The 19619-nt window shown below is 41.6% G+C and overlaps 1 protein-coding gene and 1 pseudogene across 1 annotated transcript; one reads left to right on the top strand and one right to left on the bottom strand.

Moving 5' to 3' along the window:
• The first annotated feature begins 2113 nt into the window (after window positions 1–2113).
• Trim40 (tripartite motif containing 40) lies at window positions 2114–14906 on the top strand. The gene is made up of 5 exons (XM_047559425.1): window positions 2114–2149; window positions 2908–3319; window positions 13614–13709; window positions 14262–14480; window positions 14790–14906. The coding sequence occupies exons 2-5, from the start codon at window positions 2975–2977 to the stop codon at window positions 14859–14861; spliced, it is 732 nt and encodes a 243-aa protein (XP_047415381.1). The 5' UTR covers window positions 2114–2149; window positions 2908–2974; the 3' UTR covers window positions 14862–14906.
• On the bottom strand, window positions 4679–5326 carry LOC124988452 (receptor-binding cancer antigen expressed on SiSo cells-like; annotated as a pseudogene).
• Window positions 14907–19619: the final 4713 nt, after the last annotated feature.

Below are 19619 nucleotides of genomic sequence, written 5' to 3'. Positions count from 1 at the left end.
AAATCTGAATCCAAGATCTAGATTTACCCCACTGTGGCCTTGGACAGTTTATTTAATTTTTCTACATTTTGTTTATTACATTATCCCACAAAATAGGGCAGAAATGTCCAAAGTGGGAGGGTCAAGGACTAGGGGTTAAAGAACAGGTGTGCAGTGAGCAGCTTACAGAGAGAACGGTAGGATGAGGTTGATGCATAGATTTGTGATTTCAGGTAGTGAAATATAAATTCTGATGAAGTACAGAGTGGTCACAGGGTAGGTGGCAAAAAGGGAGGTCATTAGATGTGGGCAGGAAACTGAGGGACTTCAGTGTTGGACAACCATTTACACAGTCTCCCACCTAGGATAATGGCACCAGATGGGGTAGGGAAAAGCTTGCGATCCTTGTACCCAAGTCCTCAATGAAGGGAGACAGGTGTGTGAAGGGTAGAGCCAGAGTAGACAACCAGAGATCCAGAAGACAGGTATTCTTACTTTGAGTCTGGGAAATAATGGTCAGGATGTGGATGTATGGAATGAGGAAGTTGCCCACATCACCTGTGAGGTGGGTCCCCAGGTTACCCACAATTGTGGCTGATTTGGCTCTTAGTTGGAATTTCCCATGCCTTCCTTTAACAATTTGCTATAATGTTGCACAGAACTCAGAAACACACCTTAATTACTATTGCTGATTTGGTGCAAAGAAGGTACAAACAACAACCAGGTGAAGAGGTACATAGGGTAAGCTCTGGAAGAGAAGTGAGCACAGGAGCTTCTGTCCCCACCAAGTTTGGGGTACACTACCCTCCCAGCATGTGAATACGTTTACCATCCTGGAATATTTCAATATATAGGTATAATTGATCAAATCATTGGCCATTGGTGATTACTCAGTTCCCAGGCCCCTCTCTCCTTCCTCGAGGTAGGGAATGGGACTGTAAGTTCCAACTCTCTAATCATGATTGGCTCTTCCAGCAACTGGCCCCATCTTTTAAGAGCCACCTAGTTAGCATAAACTGACACACTCAGGTGTGGTTGAAAGAGTCCTATTCTGAATAGCAAAAGACACACCAGTCACCTCTATCACTCAGGAAACTACAATTGTTTTAGGAGTTCTCTGCCAGCACCAGGGATGAAGACCAAAAGTATACTTATATAATGTTCTGTCCAGCGGAACCGGCGTGGAGAAAGGAGACACCACCAATCTTTAGTTGACCAGATTTATTGCATCCTCCCTGTTTTTCTGCCTCCTTTGTTCTGCTCTATCTCCCTTCTTCTACCCTCTCCCTCTCTCCTAGCTTATCAGCCAATTATAGCAAAGCTTTCTCTCACATAGGAGAGCATGCAGAGGAAAGTCAGCATAGCACTATATGAATCATGAGCTGTCCATGTGCGGCATGATATTAGATAGCCAATCCTAGAGCCTGGCGTCAACACGTCATAAGTCTCCAAGGAACTAGTAGGCAAGCAACCTTTTTGGGTACTTCCTTATTTTGGTATCCAGTGCCCTTTGGCTCACTGCCAGGCGCCATCTTGTCCAAGACGGCCCTCAACAATATAATATCACACAACTCCACAGCAATCAGTGCCAAAATAGGATTGAGGGAGGAGACTATGAAGTGAGGTTTTCAAATAAGAATCTCAGATCCTTAAAAGCCTTAAGTGATAGTCCTTGTTACTGGTACCCTCTGGGGTCTCTCCCACTGTCAATGCTGAGACCAGCCTGACTGAAAGGTTATTGGAGGACAGTGGGGTAGGCAGCTGATGTTTCAGCATCATCCAGCAACAGGTGTCAAGGCTTCATGATAACTGGATCCTACAGTTCACAAGCTGGTCTTCTGGTAGCCTCCATTCTGAGCTGACTGTCAGTTTCTGTAACATTTGCATTAAAAGCACCAAGACTTTTCTCTTTCCCATGAGCAATCAAGCCACACCCTGCAACAACCAAAGTTCACCTCTTCTTCCAGTTACCCTAGGTCACGGGGACTTTCATTTTCCTGGTAATTCAGTGTTTCTAAGATAGGGTGAGTTGCTCCACCTCTCCCCCAGTTTTACTGACACACGAGCATATATAATTGGCATCATTTAAGAAAGAACCATTCGCCTGCCAGCCTTCTCCTCAGATCTGGAGCCTGAGAAAATGACCTGAAATCGAAAAGGAGAAATTGAGGTAGGATTATAAAAGAGCTTTTGGGGGGAAGGAGGTTAACCAAGAAATGCAGGATGAGGCAATGAGAGTGAACACACTGCATTTAAGGGAAGTGGTGTAGTCGGGACTTCCTTTGGGTCATCTTTGGAGATGGTTTGAAAGGAAAGAAAAAGGTAGCTTCAAACATTACACAAGTTTCTGTTTTGCTTTCTGTTCTGTTTCCTTTCTGTTTCTCTGTCATTGTGGCATCTACAACCCTGGAAAAGATGCTGGTTAGGAAAATGACTTCCCGACAAGGTGCTGCTATACATGGTTGGCTGTAACCATCAATAGTATTGTGTTACTGTGGGTGAGAACAATCCAAACTCCTGCCAAACTCCGGCAACCAAAAGCAAATCAGAGAGGACTTTCAACTTGTAAATTATGATGGTTTTGCTTCTGGCCATGACAATGACACCCAGTCCATTTAACTTAGAACTGCATAAATATTCACAGCAAACTCTCAAGAGAAAAGCAGGGAAAAATAGTTTTTGAATCACCTGCTTCTTATAGTTGTATGGAAAATACTGATTTCAAGTTTAGCAAATATAGGGAACCCAGAGGGCGCATGGCAAAGCTGATGAGGTATCTCTGAAACTCATGCAGAATCATGGTTTAGGTGGTCTGTGCCGTCTTTCTTGATGGAGAGGGGGCTATTGCCTGAAGTTGGAGCCTGAGTTGGAGCATTTTCTCAAGGCCTGTCCAGGGCTGCTTCTTTCCAGCTGAGTCCTCTCATTTAGGGCTGTCAAGTGTGACAGGATTCTTCAGAAGACCCACTGAGGAGGCTGGTGGGACAGGGTGGAGACCATGGTCTCCTTACAAGAGGACAGCCAGGAGGAAGATGTCTGCCCCATCTGCCAAGAACATCCAAAGGAGGCTGTGCGCACGGATTGCAAACACCTCTTCTGTCAAGTGTGCCTGGCCCAGCACATAGACAAGGCCTTGGCCTCTGAGGCTCTCTGCTGTCCCCTCTGCCGGAAGCCCTATTCTGAGGGAGTACTGGGGGACCCTTACATCTGCCACAAGCACCAGAAGAGGTTTCAGAGGTTCTGTGAGAAGAGCAAATGTCTCCTGTGCGTGGAATGCCTGGAGTCCCCTGAACACCAGTCTCATTCTGAGCCGACCATTGAAAATGCGATCAGTCACTACAAGGTAAGGCTGACCACCCCCACCATGGCTCCCTGAGCTATTCCCTTTTGTGCCTGGCACCTCACAGAGAGGCTCAATTACTGATACCTTTGTTTCCTCTGCTTCATTCTATTTTGGATTTTTGTCTTTGCTTTTCTGTGTATATTTTGCTACTGATGTTGGACTTCCAAACTTTAATATGAGGCTGTCTTAAAGGTGATGCTGTCATTGTGATGGCAGATTTCCTGGAAGCTTGAGTCTCTCAGTTTGCTCATCTGTAGAATGAAGTTGGACCAGATGATGTAAAGCCTGCCTTTTCAGTACTCAGATAATACACCTCCCTGGTTGATAGTACTAGAGACTTGGCTAGAAGTGAAATCAGGTTTTACCTATGCTGGCAATTATCCTGCAAGTATATTGAAACCTGGATATTAGTATATGATTCTCTCTTTTCTTCCCCCTTCCTTTCTCATTCCTATCATGATTTGAATGCCAACTTTGTAATATGCCATAAATATATATTTACCTACATATGTTCTTTTTTTTGGTGCTGGGGATCGAACCCAGGGCCTTGTGCTTGCAAGGCAAGCACTGTACCGACTGAGCTATCTCCCCAGCCCTTACATATGTTCTTGATTCTATAGTTTTATTATGTGTATTCCTGCTTGTGTGCCAAACCATTTTACATATTGTAAATTTGTTCTTTACTTTTCAATGTTTATGCATGCATTATAAATTATAAATATGTATAACATTACAACATCATCCAAAATAAATAGTGATATAGAAAATTTTCATGATAACGAAATAACTGTGCTTAAAGTCATTTTCTGGAAAATCAAAATCAACAACTCGATTATCATACCAAACATGAACAATACCAATTCAAATTAAAGAAGTATATGCCAGTATCAGTTTCTGACAACTACTATTTATTCAATTCAGGTCAGGTATTTGTAGAAACAAAAGAATATTAAAATCATTTACTTTATATTTAGGTCATTAAAGAAAGAATAATAAACAGTGGAGTTCTTTTATACCATAAAATTATGTATGCCCACTTATTCAGCTCAAAAACTAACTTGAAAGGTGCTAGTATATTTCATTCATAATAATTTATCTATAGCAAATAATTGTCTTACCTCTAGAGCACATTAAAAAAACATTGTCTCCTAAGTTTCATTTTTGTCATTCTTTTGAGTCTTAATCACTAAGAGTTCAAGGTATTTGAGGGGAATGCTGGTGTCCTGGATGGCTTGATGAGTGAATTAAAATCAAGCAATGTGTTTACATTCTGAAAATGCTCTTAAATCCATAAAACATTGCTTGACTTGTGGAGCTCAGATTTCTCCTACAGGTATCATGACATTTGAAGAACACGTGTTATAAAAGTTTCCTGCCAATTTTGTCTTGTTCCTTCTTTGTTAGCCACTGTGCTTCCTTTTCCATTTTCTCCCTTCGTTGTCTGGCTCCTCTCTTTTCTCTGCTGCCTCAGAACTTCTTTCCAGGCTCCATCTTCTTCCCATGCATTGGTCTCTCCCTCACTCCCTTCCTTTCTCCTTTCTCTCTTTTTTTCAGTGCTAGGGATGGAACCCAGGGCCTCAAGCATGCTAGGCAAGCATTCTACCACTGAATTATGCCCCCTAACCATGTAATGGTATTTTCTTGCTAGGTATTTAAGTCACCTAATTCAGAATATTGATGAAGCAAAAGCATATTCGGTGTAGGTGCTAATTTACTAGAGAAATCTGTGTTACCATCTGGAATACCAAAATTGAACAATTCTCTTTTCTTAATGATTTTCTGAGTTTTGCTTATAGTTGGTGTCACATCCTTAAAACAGGTTCTGTTGTTCCAAGGCATTCTGTTGTTGCCACATTCCCATTCTCTCCTTCAATCTTTACACCTAAGGTGCATCTTCAATCTGGGAAGTCCATCCTTCAACTCCTGTCTGCTTAGGAACCAATAAATAATCATCTGTGGTTGACAAAGTTATGTGTTCTCTAATTTCTGTCCTCTGCCAGATCTGCATATTAATTAATCTTTAAGACTAAGTATACTATTGCTAGTCAGATACAAACTTTATTTTTAAATACTTAAACTTTATTTTTGGTACCAGGGATTGAATCTGGGGAGCTTAACCATTGAATTGCATCCCCAGCCCATTTAATTTTTTATTGAGACAGGGTCTCTCTATGTTGCTGAGGCTGTCCTGGAACTTGAGATCCTTTTATCTCACCTCCCAAGTCACTGGGATAGTAGGCAAGGTATAAACTTTAAGTAACTGAAACTGCATGATGGCCATCATGGGCATCAAGAGCTTCCCCTCCCCAGTTCCACCTTATAATATGTTTAAATGTCAGATAGGTCTTCAAATCCTCACAATACTCTTATTTTTCAGAATTTTTGTGGATATTCATATATGTTGATTTTGTCAATTACTCTAGAATTATTTTCACCAACCTCTTCCCTTGCCCCAATCCAAGCAGTATTTGTATACCATGAATGTCTTTCTATCCAAACAACGAAGGCTGTTTTCAAAGTCTTCTTTTAGACACTTGATTTTTGGAGACAATTGTTATGAATGAGGAGGAAGATATTCTAGCTTGGGGGTGACTACAGAAAAGTAGAGAAATAGTTCAGAAAGTTGAAGAGGCAGAGGGCTCTTGAGCTCTGCACCCTCCAGGTTTGGTGTCCTCAGGAGCACAGGGAGGAGATTCCCACTGACTGATGAGCCACAGGCATGAGAGGAAGAGATCTACTCACCTACTAAATGATTTACCCAGGTCTGCACTTTGTGTAGAATGTCATGCTAGCTGTTATAGGAAGTACAAAGATGATTCATGATCGTTGTCTTCAAATTCATGTTTAAACAGTGATAGGAAATGTAGAACAAACCAAGGTCAACAATATTTGTTCACTTAAGGAAAACATAGTGAGTTCTTTCTGAATGTATGTATGATGAAGTATGAGAATGCACTTCAGAAAACAGACAAATAAGAAATCAACAAACTACGTGATTTCATAAACTAGGAAGAAAACAAACAAGACCCTGAGATGGAGAATAATGAGTGACTATGTTAGTGTGGTCAGTCAGGGCCTCACAGAGGAGGTGACATTGAAGGTAAGACCTAGTAAAAGAAAAAGGGTCCAGTGAAAAGTCTGAGGGAAAGATCATATGCACAGGCTCAAGTCTGGAAGTTCTCATTATATTTGAAGAATTTATAATCAGAGTTGGAATTGTCAGGATTTACTGATAGGTTAGAAGTGGGGTGAGGGAAATCAAAGAATCAAAGATGACCTCATGAGTTTCTGGTTTGAGAAACTGAAGGGATGATGTGACAGATAAGGACTGGGGAGAACAGGTTTGAATGAAACATTAAGAGTTTCACTTGGGACAAGTTGAGTCCAAGTTGAGACACATCATGGTAGGGATCTTAGATATGCAGTTGGATATCAACTCTGTACCTCCAAAGAGAGTCTGGGGTCATATTCTCAGAATCTAGAGCAGGAATGAAGATGATGTTTGTTTGTTATGGTACTGGAACTTGAACCCAGGGGCCTGCTACCACTGAGCTACATCCCCAGTTCTTTTTATTTTGTATTTTGAGACAGGGTTTCACTAAGTTGCTGAGGCTGACCTTGAACTTGCAATTCACTTGCCTCAGGCTTGCAAGTTGCTGCGATTACAGGTGCGCACCACTGCACCTGGCTTGAAGATGATATTTACATCCGAGGGAATTGATGCAATATCCTTAGGAGGGAGTCTTGAGACAAAATCAGTTTCAGGGAAGGTCATGGGAAAGGTGATCATTAGGGTGTAGGGTAGAGAAGGACCCAGAAAAGGAGACAGAATGTGTCACGGAAGGGCAGAGAAAGACAAAGAAAATGGTGTTCCAACACTGAGGGAAGAGCCTTTTATAAGACATGATGGTAAGTTGCATTGAATGAGGCCTAGGGGCCCTTCAGATAAGTGGTGGAGAAGCGAAACCTGGACTGGGGGAAGTTGCACTTCTTCCATGATACCACAGGGGACAAAAGAAGTTATCTATAAGTATAAGTAGTTTGCAGTTTTAGAGATGGCTTGGGTGTTCTAGTTTTTATTTCCTCAATAACACATGAAGCAGAGGTGGGGATGCAAAAGATGTGGAAAGAGAAGACCATTTGTGTGATATGATTCAGGCAAGTGAACTATGAGAGAACCTGTACAGAGTTGGCAGGCAGGAGGGAGCACCCATCTGCAGATTGAAACCAGGGATCTGAGATGTTCCAAGAGGCTGCTTGAGGACAAACAACTGTTTACCAAAGGATAAGGAGTTGCTTGAAAAGTAGAGAAAGAGGCAAGAGAGTTAAGGCTATTTCTGTAGAAGATTATGATGGTGGGCCCTGTGTGCACCTGTTAACGTTGAAAGAACAGGTTTTGTTTTGTTTTGTCAGTACTAGGGATTGAACTCAGCAGCAGCTTACCACTGAGCTACATCCCAGTCCATTTTTAATTTTTGAGACAGTGTCTCACTAAGTTGCTGAGGCTGGCCTTAAACTTGCCATCCTCCTGCCTCATCCTCCTCCAGACTCTCTGGAACTACAGGTATGTATCACCTTGCCTGACATAAATTATATCCTTTGAAAAAGAATCATGCAGTATTCCAGAAAGACTGAAGGGTTTGTAATGCCACCAAGTCTTCTTTGTATACCTGTTTCCTTACCGACCAATGATGGTGTACAGCACTTTCATGTATTTTGTTGGTTTAATAAGTGTGTCACAGTCACTTCAGTTGTTTTACTTTGATTCTTCATGTAGCAGGTGGTGAGATTATTTTGTCTATGAAGAGTCACTGCCTATATTTCCCCACAGAATCAGAACTTAAGATCTATATCATCACCTCACAGTACTTTTGGACAGTAAACTATATTAGTTATGTTTAGCCTATATTTTTCACTTTGTTGTTGCCTTTCTTTTTTCTTGTATTTTGTGGTCAAAAACTTAAGAAATTTTATATTTAAAATCATTTATATTCCTTATAGAAATAAAATCTGCTTGTCTCAAATACTGGGAAATTTGTCTAATATGATTATGCTGCTCTTTTTTTAAAGATTTATTAATTTCAGGCTTATTTAATATATTGTGTGCTGTGAAGGATAAATCCATGTTAATTTTTTTTATTCTGGTATCCAGTCATCTGCAAACATTTCTATAATAGGGAATCCTTTCCACATTTATGTGTTATTTCTGATTTGACATAAGTTCTTATAATGATGGAATGGATTTTTCTTTCACTCTTTTCCATTGATTATTGTTTCAGTTCTAATGTTATTACATAGTTTTGATACTTTTGGTCTCATGGTATACTTTTAAATCTAGCAGTATCTTTGCTATTGAAAATTTTTTGTGACTTGACTGTCCTGTCAGAAGAATGTTTTTTCTCAGTTTTTGCTTTTGTTTTGTTTGAGATGGGGTCTCACTATGCTGTCCAGGCTGATCTTGAACTTGGCACTCAAGTATTCCTTCTGCTTCACCTCCTCAGTAGCTGAGACTACAGGTGCTTGCCACCATATCTGGCAGTGTCTAATCTTTTTAGAGTGTGCCCTGGAATTTTAAAGGTCATTGCATTAAATTTCTTGATTACTTCAAGAATCATGACTTTTGAGGGTGTATTTAGTTGTCTTGACAAGTAGCAGGAAGTATCACCATGTGTTTTTATCTGTTTCTGAATTGGAAGTTAAATTGTCTTTAACTTGAGGTGCCCTGACTCTATTGAAGTTAGCTATATCTATATTTTATAATGTTGGTTGTTGGTTTATTTTTTGGCATTGATACTTGCAGATTCAAATGAGAGCCTTTGTCGAGCTCCTATATTTACTCATAAACCTTTCATGTTAATCTCCTGAACTTTTCTAAAGCATGATCATGTGGATGATATCATTCTGTATAAACATGCATTTTGAAAGATAGTTTTTTTTTTTTAGCATATCAGGTGCTTTTTGTCTGTTAACTGCATTTTCTTTTATACATGTTATTAGTGAGTTATTTGAGAACAAATTTCAGTGTTGCTAGTTTTTCATGTTCCATCACTGCTTAACACCCTTGTTTGCCAATTTTAACTGTGAAATCATTTTATCTGATAGCTTATAGAATCACCAACTTTGAAAAGTATTCATTTAAGACAAGACAGGCATTAAACTATTCACTATATTCCAATTTGTCTTTTTCCTCCCTAAAGAGTATTTTTGGTAGGTAAATGTTCGTAGAATTTTACTTTTTAAACTCAAACAAGTGACTGATTTACATGACATACTCCCACACGATATTATTTTAATGCAAAAGTGGATGAAAACATTTTTTTAGAGAACTCTACCTTGCCCATTTTGAATATTGTAAATGATACATCTGTATAACCTGCAATCTTACATCATTTCATGCATTTATCTTTATTGCTGTTATCTCTGCTTTCTTTTCTCATTTACACAGTGTCAGTAAGTTGACTTTAAACCCTTTATTAAATTTTAAACTGCCAGAAGATAAGACTCTGAATTTTTAAACTGGATTTGAAAAATGGGTTCTGACCCACAGAAAAAGACAGTATTTCTGTCAAGAGGAAGTAAAAGATAAGCCATAAGGAGGTGTGGCTTCACGGGTGTGTTCAGGAAACCCCAAGCAATCCTGTTGGCCAGTGCAGAGTGTGTGCAGGGAGCTGAGGGAGAGCCCTGGAAATGTAAACTGGACTCAAGTCACAGAAAGAAGAGCCTCAGGTGACAGATGGAGTTTGGGCTTGTTTTTGTCAAAGAGAAGCCAGTTTGAAGGAAAGAGAAGCACAGATAAAAAGTGAAATATGACAGAATGGCAGCCAGAACAGTGGGTACAATGACAGAAATACGAAGGTGAAGAGGAATGGGTTGTGGAAGAGGTCAGGGAAGCCGGTGAGGAGTCTTGATTTCTCCAAATGATTTTTTGAGTAATTAGCAGGACAGGAGATACTTACCTCAATTGGAAACATGAGATGAACTTTTAGGAAAAAGATTTAGTTTCAGAGTTATGATAATATCTGAAGCCTCTGGAAGGGAAAATTAAGGACATAGTCTAAGATGGGAAGGGTTAAGGAACCAACCTCTCATCGGGGTTCTTTTTACAGGATTTTGAAACATAGAAACAGAGAAGCAGCCGTTGGAAGGACAAGGCTGGGAAGGACAGGGTGGGACATGAGGGGAGAACTGCATCCAGGAAGAGAAGGGCTGAGAAGAAGGCCCCTCACTTCATCACTGGAGACCACAGGTCACCCTGGAGAGAGGAGTTTCAAGAGTGGGATGAGAAACCAAGGCAGATGGCCAAGGAGTGTAGGGCCATCAGGATGGACAGTGGCGAGGATAGACTGCTCATAGACATTTGACTGTGGGGCAAAAGTGAGCAGATTGAAGGGCAAAGGCTGTTTGCGAATTTTAAGACCTGAACGTTTGTGCTCACACTGAAAATTCCACAGCCCTTCTCATCTTGTCACCTTCCCCTGCAAGGCCAGTGAGTGACAGTGCCACTCAGTTATTACTTTAAGTTTTAAAATTTTGTCTCTGTTGGGAAATGCCTACAGGAAGTACCCAGTGACAGATTTGCCTGAATACCCTAGCTGACCTCTCACCAGGCAACTGTCCCTGGGTTACAGAACCCAGGTTCAGAGGCTTATCTCACAGAAAAACTAATGTCTAAGAGACGGTGTTGGGGAGAAAGGAAGGCTTTGTTCACTGATCAAAGAATGGCCAAGAGGGAGCTTAGCTGAATCAGTTGCTCAACTGCAGGAAGCTGAGGAGTTACAGATATAGGACAGGAATAATGAGGGAGCGGGATAGGCTAGTAAAGGAGAGGACTAGTCATGTGTTTTCTGGCGATAGGTGGAGATCTTCCTGGTTCTCTGTGCCACTTCATTTCACTCTTCGGATTGTTTGGAGTTTCCAGTCCTGGAGGCTGGTAAATGTCTTTTAGTCTTGAAGGATGGCAGAGAGAGAAACTAGGCCAGTCTAGGTCAAGTTAACAAATATGATGGTGGGCCCTGTGTGCACTTGTAAATGTTGCTAGAATAGTCTGTATTGTATCATATCGTGTCTATTGTATCGTATCGTATTTCATTTCATTTTCTCAGTACTAGGGATTGAACCCAGGAGTGCTTTATCACTAAACTACAGCCCAGTCCTTTTTGAGACAGTGCCTTGCTAAATTGCTGAGGCTGGTCTTGAACTTGCAATCCTCCTGCCCAAACCTCCTGAGTCAATGTGATTACAGGTGTGTGCCACCAAACCTTGCTCTAATCTGTCATTTCTCTATTAATTTTGTCCATGTGCTGTTATTAAAGAGAAATAATTAATTTTGATGTGATCAAATCAAGCATTTTCCGGATGGCTTATGCTTTGGGGTGTTTGTTGATGGCATTATTTCCCTATCCCTCAGGTCACCACTTTATATATAATATTATTTTCTATTAACTTTATACTTTCACTTTTCATACTGAGGTCTTTTAGATAGGGACTTGGTTTTATTTCTCCATTATCATAAGCCAGTTTTCCCTGGACCATCTTCTATAGCTTCTAAAGCAGTGCACATATCTACTCCTGTTGATATGTGCACTGCTTTTTCTTTTAAAATTTCTCTATGACTAGGCTGTCCCTGAGCTCTCTCTTCTCTTTCATTTTTAAATTTCTTTTTGCACCAGTACTGTTTTTATTACTATGGTTGTGAATATTTTTTTAATTTGGTAGGGCAAATGCATTCTATACTACTTGAACAAGGGATTACAAGAAGAATGTTTCCAGAATCTTCAGTTGACAATCCCCTGCTTTCTTCTGTTTAATTCAATACCAGCCTCTATTGATATCTGAACCAGTTTTGTTTTTTGTTCCCCCCCCCATGGGTTATGAAAAACCTAAAAGCATTTTTTTTTTTTTTTTTTTTTTTGTAGAGACCTAAAACATATCTGGGTGTGGTGGTACATCATCCTGGCAACTCAGGAGATTGAGGCTGGAAGATCTCAAGTTCAAGGCTTGCCTGGGCAATTTAGAGAGACACAGTCTCAAAATAAAAAATTAAAGGACTGAGGATGTAGCTCAGCAGTAGAGTGCCCTTGGGTTCAATCCCCAGTACTGAAAATTAAAAAAAAAAAAAAAAAAAAAGAAAGAAAGAAAGAAATAAAGGGAAAGAAAATTCAAATCATTTATTATATCCATAATTTCAGGGATGCAGTGACCCATCTAGATTCTGATTTAAGATTGAGAGAGGAAGCACATGCCTGCCTAGGGTATGGGTTTGCACCTAATAAAGGACTTCTACTGTCCATCCTGGGACAGGATGTGGTGGGAATAAGAAGTGGCACCAGAGCTCTCCATCTTCTCTTTAAGGTAGTTCTCTCCAGGCTGGTTCCCTTGTTACTGTGAAGTGGTAAGAAGCACTGGAAGACCCACTATGGGAAAAGTTGGTCAATGAGTACTAAGTTAGAGTTAGGGAGGAGATAGAAGTTCTGGTGTTATACTGTAGGGTGACTGTAGATAGTGATAATATACAGTATGCTTCCAAAAAAATGCTAGAAGTAGTCAGGTGGGGTGGCATATGCCTGTAATCCCAGCAACTGGGGAAGCTAAACAGGAGAATTGCAAGTTCAAGACCAGCCTCAGTAACTTAGTGAGACCCTGTCTCAAATAAAAAATAAAAAGGATGGGGGATATGGCTCAGTGGTTAAGTGCCTCTGGGTTCAATCCCCAGTACTAAAAAAAAAAAAAAAAAAAAAAACTAGAAGAAAGGATTTTTAGTGTTATTATCACACAAAAATGATAAATCTCTAAGTATATAATATACTTATCCAGATTTAAACATTACACAATGAATATATTTATTGAAATATTGCATGGCATCCCATAAATATATATAATTTTAGGCATCAATTTAAAGTGAATATATGTGTATATGTAAACATATACTATATACATATATATATAGTGTGTGTGTATATATATATATATATACATATATATATATATATATATATATATATATAGTATGACTTTTATATGTGGAGAGAGGAGCACCCTAAAGTCAAGTGGAAATGGTTCTGTCACTATCTTTCTGTGTGGATCTAAGACTAAAAAAATTACTAATTATTTTTCTCCCATCATTTTCTATTAATTAAACTCTCAAGTTCCTTACTTTAAAGGTACCTACTTTTGGGGGGCAGAATTTTACATTAGCCTCATGCTGGGATCAGGACCTCACCTTGCTCTGCGGGGTTCCCCCAGTGGGTGCCGCCCTCACCACTGGTCTGATCAGCAGCTGTGCCTGTCTCTTCAGGAACGACTCAACCGCAGATGCAGGAGGCTCAGAAAGGACATTGGAGAACTCCAGCGGCTCAAGGCTCAGGAGGAGGAGAAGCTGCAGGCTCTGCAGGTGGGTTTCTTCCTGTTCTGGATTCTGTCTGTTCCCAGAGCAGCCTGATGGGGTGGGAAGGTCGCTGAGGCTGAATGCTTGGGTGTTGGGCTTGACTTCAGGGCTGGCTAGTGGAGTGACCTGGGGCATGTTAGCCCACTGACCTTCATGTGACATATTAACTGAAAACCAACCCTACTCTCTCTAGATCATGGTGACAATCAAAGGAGACCTGAGTTACAGCAAATGAAAATTACTACACAAACCAGAGGGCTGCATTTCTGTCCCTGACAGTTCACCTCTTTATTTCTCTTGCTCATTTTGGTGACCTCTCTCCTTGGCTGTGACTTGACATCTGTAGATGTTCCCAAGAGTGTTAGGTGGGAAGGGAAGTTTAGTCTTCCTTTATGAGAAACACAGCTGCCTCTGTGATTCCTGTGACATAGGGAGGCATTCCCACCAGGGGAAGAGGACTGAGTAATCAGCATTCCTAGTCAGGTATTCGGATGGTGGAGGGCCAGGAGGGAGCCATCTGACATTAAGGTTCAGGGAGTCCCTTTTCTGTAGTTTCAGGTAAACTGTGGAAACCACAAATTGGAGGCTGAGCTGGTGAGTCAGCATCAAGACAAGGGACACCTGGATGTTCTCCCTCAGCAGCATCTGGACCAGCTGGAGGACACATCAGCAGAGGAGGCTAGAATCCTTGACCTCTCCAAGGCAATAACACAGATCAGCCTCCTGGTCGCTGATCTGGAGAGTACAGCCAAGGAGCTGGACGCCAACACACTGGTGGTGTGTACCCTGAGGCACCTCCCCAACACTGGGATTCTCTTTGAATAGCATGCAACCCACCTGCAGCACCCCTCTGGGAACTGTAAACAAGGTACTCATGTGATACATAGGGACAAGTAGTGATGGTACTTGTCCAAGGTCTCACCATGCTGCTGCAGCACAGTGAGGTGTGGAAGGAAGGTGTGATCCCCTACAGGTTCCCAAGGTGGCCCCCAGAGTGACCTTCATGAGCAAATTTGGAAGGGAATTTGAAGGTGACAGGAACCCGAGAACTGATTGAGATTCTCACTCTCTTTCTCTCTCTCTTAGAATGCCAGTGACTTGCTGGAAAGGCATGAGCCATCCTCTCTCTCTCCCCACATGGGCAGACCCATGACATAGAAGTGCACATGGACTTCATCAAGTTCAAGGAGACTCACTGCTCTGTTAACATTTTTACTTTCATGCTACATGGTCAGTGGAAGATTCTACAGAATATATGAATTTATCAAGAATTTCTTTGTTTCTAGGAGTACTCCAAAGAAGAATACTCCTAGACTCCTCTCTCTCCTTGTTCCAGCTGGCCCAGTGCCCGGTTAATCTGCCTGGTGCCTCGTCAGGTCTGCCACCTCTTGAACATGTCCTATTCTGTCATCCCTAAAGCCATGATCTGATGCCTGGATCTCTGACACTTGGACTCCTTCCTGAATTAGGCTTATGCTATGGCTCCCACTGTGGAGGTCAGATCCAGGACAACTTGAATGACCACAATTTTACCTGCAAACCCAGTGGTATTAAAATAAGTACCCAGGCCTCTGGGTGGCACGAGCTTATAGTTGATGATTCTACTTCAGTACATGAACCCCATCAGGTCTGTGGGAAGAATATTTCTTCTGAGCTTCAGTAGGACCTGCTCTCTCCAGCTGGCACTTATTCATTATTGTCATGGTAGACAGACTCCAGGTTGGGCCCCATAATCCTCATCTTGTGGGGCTCATGCCCTTGTGTGACTTCCTTCCCCTGAGTATGATTGGGAATCGTGACTCTTAACAATGAAAAATGGCAAGGCAGATGGAGTGTCACTCTAGTGACTGTGTTACTTTGCATAGGACTCCTCCTTCCTAGCAGACTCACTCTAGAGACTCTGCTTGCTGGCTTGTGAAGTGGGAGGATCTGAGAGCAGCCTCCACCTTCTAGTCATTAGGAATCAAGGACCCTTAGTCTCCCAGTTATAAGAATGTGAATTCTGCCAATACCTGAGTAAGATCGGAAGTAGATTCTTTTCCAGTTGAGCCCCCAGATAAGAACCTGATTCAGTTGACACCTTGATGACAGCCTTGTGAGACCCTAAGCAGAACATCCTGTTAAGTTATGCCCAAATTTTTGACCTACAAAAAACTAAGAAAATAAATATGAGTTGTTTAAGGCAGTAAACTTATGGTAATATTAATGGAAAATGGATAACTAATATAATTGCATATTAATTACTTGTTCATGTATCTCCCTTCTTAGGGTGAGCAAAAATACTCTATGCCTTCAATAGTTGGTACCTGGCTCATAGTTGGTATGTAATAAAACTTTAAATGGAGGTATGAGTGAATTAATAGAAAGTATAACTTGATCCTCCATATATGAAGGGAGTCATCAATTGCTTCTTTATTTGTATTGGGGATTGAACCCAATAACTCTCTACCACTGAGCTATTTCCCCAGCCCTTTTTATTTTTTTTCAGAGGCAGGATCTCACTAGTTGCTGAGGCTGGCCTGGAACTTGTGCTCTTTCTGCCTCAGACTCCCAAATTGCTGGGATTACAAGTGTGCACTACCAACCCGACATCAATTGCCCTTTCACTAGTATTATTAAGCCCTTGCTGTGATAGTAAATGCTGTACTAGGCCCTGTGGGATAGAGAAAAAGTCATGGCCACCAAGGGGTGCCATGTTGTCCTGCCGAGAGTGAAGCCTCAGGTATCAGACTTGAGTTTAAATCCCAACGCTGACACCTAATACCTCTGTAATCATGGACTTGTCACTTAGCCTCTCTGAACATCAAGAGTACCCCATTTAAAATGTGGGTAATGGTACCCGTGGCCTGCAATGGTTGTAAGAATTAAATGTCATTGTACATGCTCAGTGTCTGCTGTAGTGCCTCACACATTGTAAAGTATCAAGTATATTAATTCCACCTCTTTTTAAAAATTCTACTTCCTCCTCCAGAAGCTTCAAGAGAGTGTGTAACTGGGTTAAGTGTCACAGATGTTAAATGCTTTGAGAATTGGAAGAGAGAAACAAGTGAGGCTGGGCAAGTCAGGGTGTTTCATGGAGGAGATGGGGACTGGACAGGTTGGAGAGAAAGGTGAAAATATTCCAGGTCAGGATACTGCTTGAATGAAAGTATGGAGGTAGAAAAAAGCCATAACACAACTGTAGACACAGGAGGAAACTGACTGTTCATCTGGAATGTTCAGGAATTGGGGAGGCCGGAAGTCAAACAGGTGTGAGATGGATGAGAGCAAGACATAGTGGGCCATCAATGGTTTTTGAGTTGGGAGTGAAAAGGAAAGTGGTGTTTGCAGTAACTAGTCTGGATCCTTCGTGCAAGATAAATTGGGTAGCGAGTTGGGGGTTACAGGGAGTGGAGAGGAAGAGCCTAGCGTAGGTGTTCAGGAAAACCAGATTGTAGTTACTTGGCAGGAAGGTGTAGACCTCGAGAAGCATGAAACCCCACATCTAAGAACAAGATGTCAGTCAAGGAAAGAAGACCCCTGAAGGGATAGCTAACAATCCCTGAATCCTCCATTGGGTTAACGTCACAGAGAGAACCTGTCTAGAAGTATCCCACCAGGAGTGGGAGGAGACTGAAACTAGAGAGAGAGGTCGGCATGTGCAGATGCCTGCCAGGACCTCTGCCCTGTTCCAATGGGACCACAGATGATTGGGCCGGGAAAGGGTATCTGTCCAGCAGGTGGTTGACCAATTGAGTCTATGGGGTGGCCTGTTGAGAAAAAATTTGTCAAAGAGGGACCAAGGTGATTAACTGAAACCATCAGGTTCTCCTGGAAATTCAAAAGGGATCTGTGATAACAGCATTGTTAGTTGGCAGGGAGACCACTGCAGACAGCAGCAGAGCTACCACACAGCAGATACTGAGAGCACAACCCATGTTGCTGAGTGACCACAGGATGGTCCTGTCTCTATACTTCCTTGGACCTGAACCCTCTTTCCTACCATTTCTTGGGCATATAACACATAATCACATGATGGCCAGGAGCACAGGCCTGGGAGCCAAACCCCCTGATTTCTAGTGCTTGGGTTGCTGCTCACTGTCAGTTGATTTGGGACCATACTCAGCCTCCACCTCTCAGTTCTCTCTTGTACAAAATAGGATCTTACTAATAATACCTACCTCATAGAGTTGATGTGAGGATTAAACGAGTTAATATATAAAATATTTATTATGGCGTCTGGCCAAAATGAGCTGTGTTTGTTGTTATTTATCAGTATTTTTCACATTTCTATTTTTTCCTATGAGAATTGGCAGTGTCCTCCATACCCGGACCCCTGCCGTAGTTTCTCTTGAGGCCTGAGTAATGGTGGAAAATCTCATTTTCCTTATTTTGATGTCTGTTCTTATAATAAACTTTCCTGTTATCTGAACTAATTGGAGTGGGTCTTCTTTCTTTGCAATAGAAAGATCTTCTGTGTTGCAAAATGTGAAAAAAAATCAGGGATAAACCTGTGAATGTCAAGTGTTCGACACTGGAGTCCTGGGGAGGGAACCCAGCATCTGAATCCAGCAAGAAGAGCATGGAAGTTCATTGAACTGCTTTATTGTGAGGTTATTGTGTTTTAGGATATATCTACTTCCTCCAAAAGCAAGTACATTTCAAGTAAATAATTACCCTAGAGGAGGAGCAGGTACTGACAGGTCAGCATGAGTATTAGCACTTACCAGCAGTTTTATTCCCCAGTTTAAGAAATAAAAACCTTTTTCCCCCCCCTGCATCCAAGTTACCCAGGAGCATAACCAACTTTAAAATATTCACCAGGATCCCCAGGCATCTATTTTTGAATGAGGCAGTGCAGCCTAGTAGTTAAGAGCTCTTGAATCAGATATGGGTTAAAATCCTGGCTGTATGATGTTGGCCGAGCAAATAACCAAAACTCACTAGGCCTTGGTTTCTTAACTTCAAAAGGGGTAACTCACCGAGTTACCAAGATTAAGTGACATAGTTGTGAAGCCCTCTGGCAGGCTTGGATCTTCATTTACACATACTAAAGTAGGCTCATCTTATTTTTATTTATTTATTTATTTTTGGTAACAGGGATTGAACCCAGGGGCACTCTTAACCATTGAGTCACATCCCCAGACCTTTTTTATATTTTGTTTAGAGACAGGGTCTTGCTGAGTTGCTGAGGCTGGCTTTGAGGTGATCCTCCTGCCTCAGCCTCCCAAGCCTCTGGGATTACAGGCGTGTACCACTTCGCCCAGCTTCATTATCATTTTTAAAGACCCAGCAATAACCAATAGAAACAAACAAAAAAATACAATCCACTTTCTAGTGGAATGCCAGGCTTGGGGGTGTGGATATGTTTTATCATTATATAGGTACGTCGTTATTTTGGGAATATACAACATTTGGTGTGAAATACTGAACACTCTCAGAAAAAGTCATTTGATCCCCTCAGACCCCTGCCTCCTGACCACCATGACTTTTCTACCTGCTCCTCTGAGGATGAACAATGGAACTTCTCAGGGGAATTTTAAGACTGGGCCTAACTCCGTGGTGCCCTCTTCCTTTGCAGTGGCACCCTGGTGGTTCACCTTCTCATGGAGGACCAAATCGGAAGATGAAAGGAACTAAAGTTTATGTAAGGGCAGAGTAAACAGACATAATGTTAAAGAGACTGTCAGTACAGGGCATGTGTGAGCAGAATAAAATGCCACACCAAGAATCAGAAAATAAATGACCATTGCTCAGTGCAGTTAAGAAAATATTTTCACGATGCATAGGATCAATCCCACCTTGGGATGACAGATATCACTTTCCAAATTCTAGGCAGACATTTGTTGGTGCCCATATCTGTACTAGAAAGGGGCAATTTGGACTTACCAGACCCAGCATGATCACAGCCCCTCCACCTGTCTTCCTGTCTCCCAC

The sequence above is a fragment of the Sciurus carolinensis genome, chromosome 7, assembly GCF_902686445.1.
Source record: "Sciurus carolinensis chromosome 7, mSciCar1.2, whole genome shotgun sequence".
NCBI classification, from domain to species: Eukaryota; Metazoa; Chordata; class Mammalia; order Rodentia; family Sciuridae; genus Sciurus; species Sciurus carolinensis.
Note: the sequence above shows the minus strand (reverse complement) of the source record. Positions and strands in the feature narration are given on the sequence as shown.

Coding starts and splice junctions, on each gene's coding strand:
- Trim40 (XM_047559425.1), top strand. CDS start 2,975: ATGGTCTCCTTACAAGAGGACAGCCAGGAGGAAGATGTCTGCCCCATC. Junction 3,320..13,613: donor ATGCGATCAGTCACTACAAG/GTAAGGCTGACC, acceptor CTGTCTCTTCAG/GAACGACTCAACCGCAGATG. Junction 13,710..14,261: donor AGAAGCTGCAGGCTCTGCAG/GTGGGTTTCTTC, acceptor CTGTAGTTTCAG/GTAAACTGTGGAAACCACAA.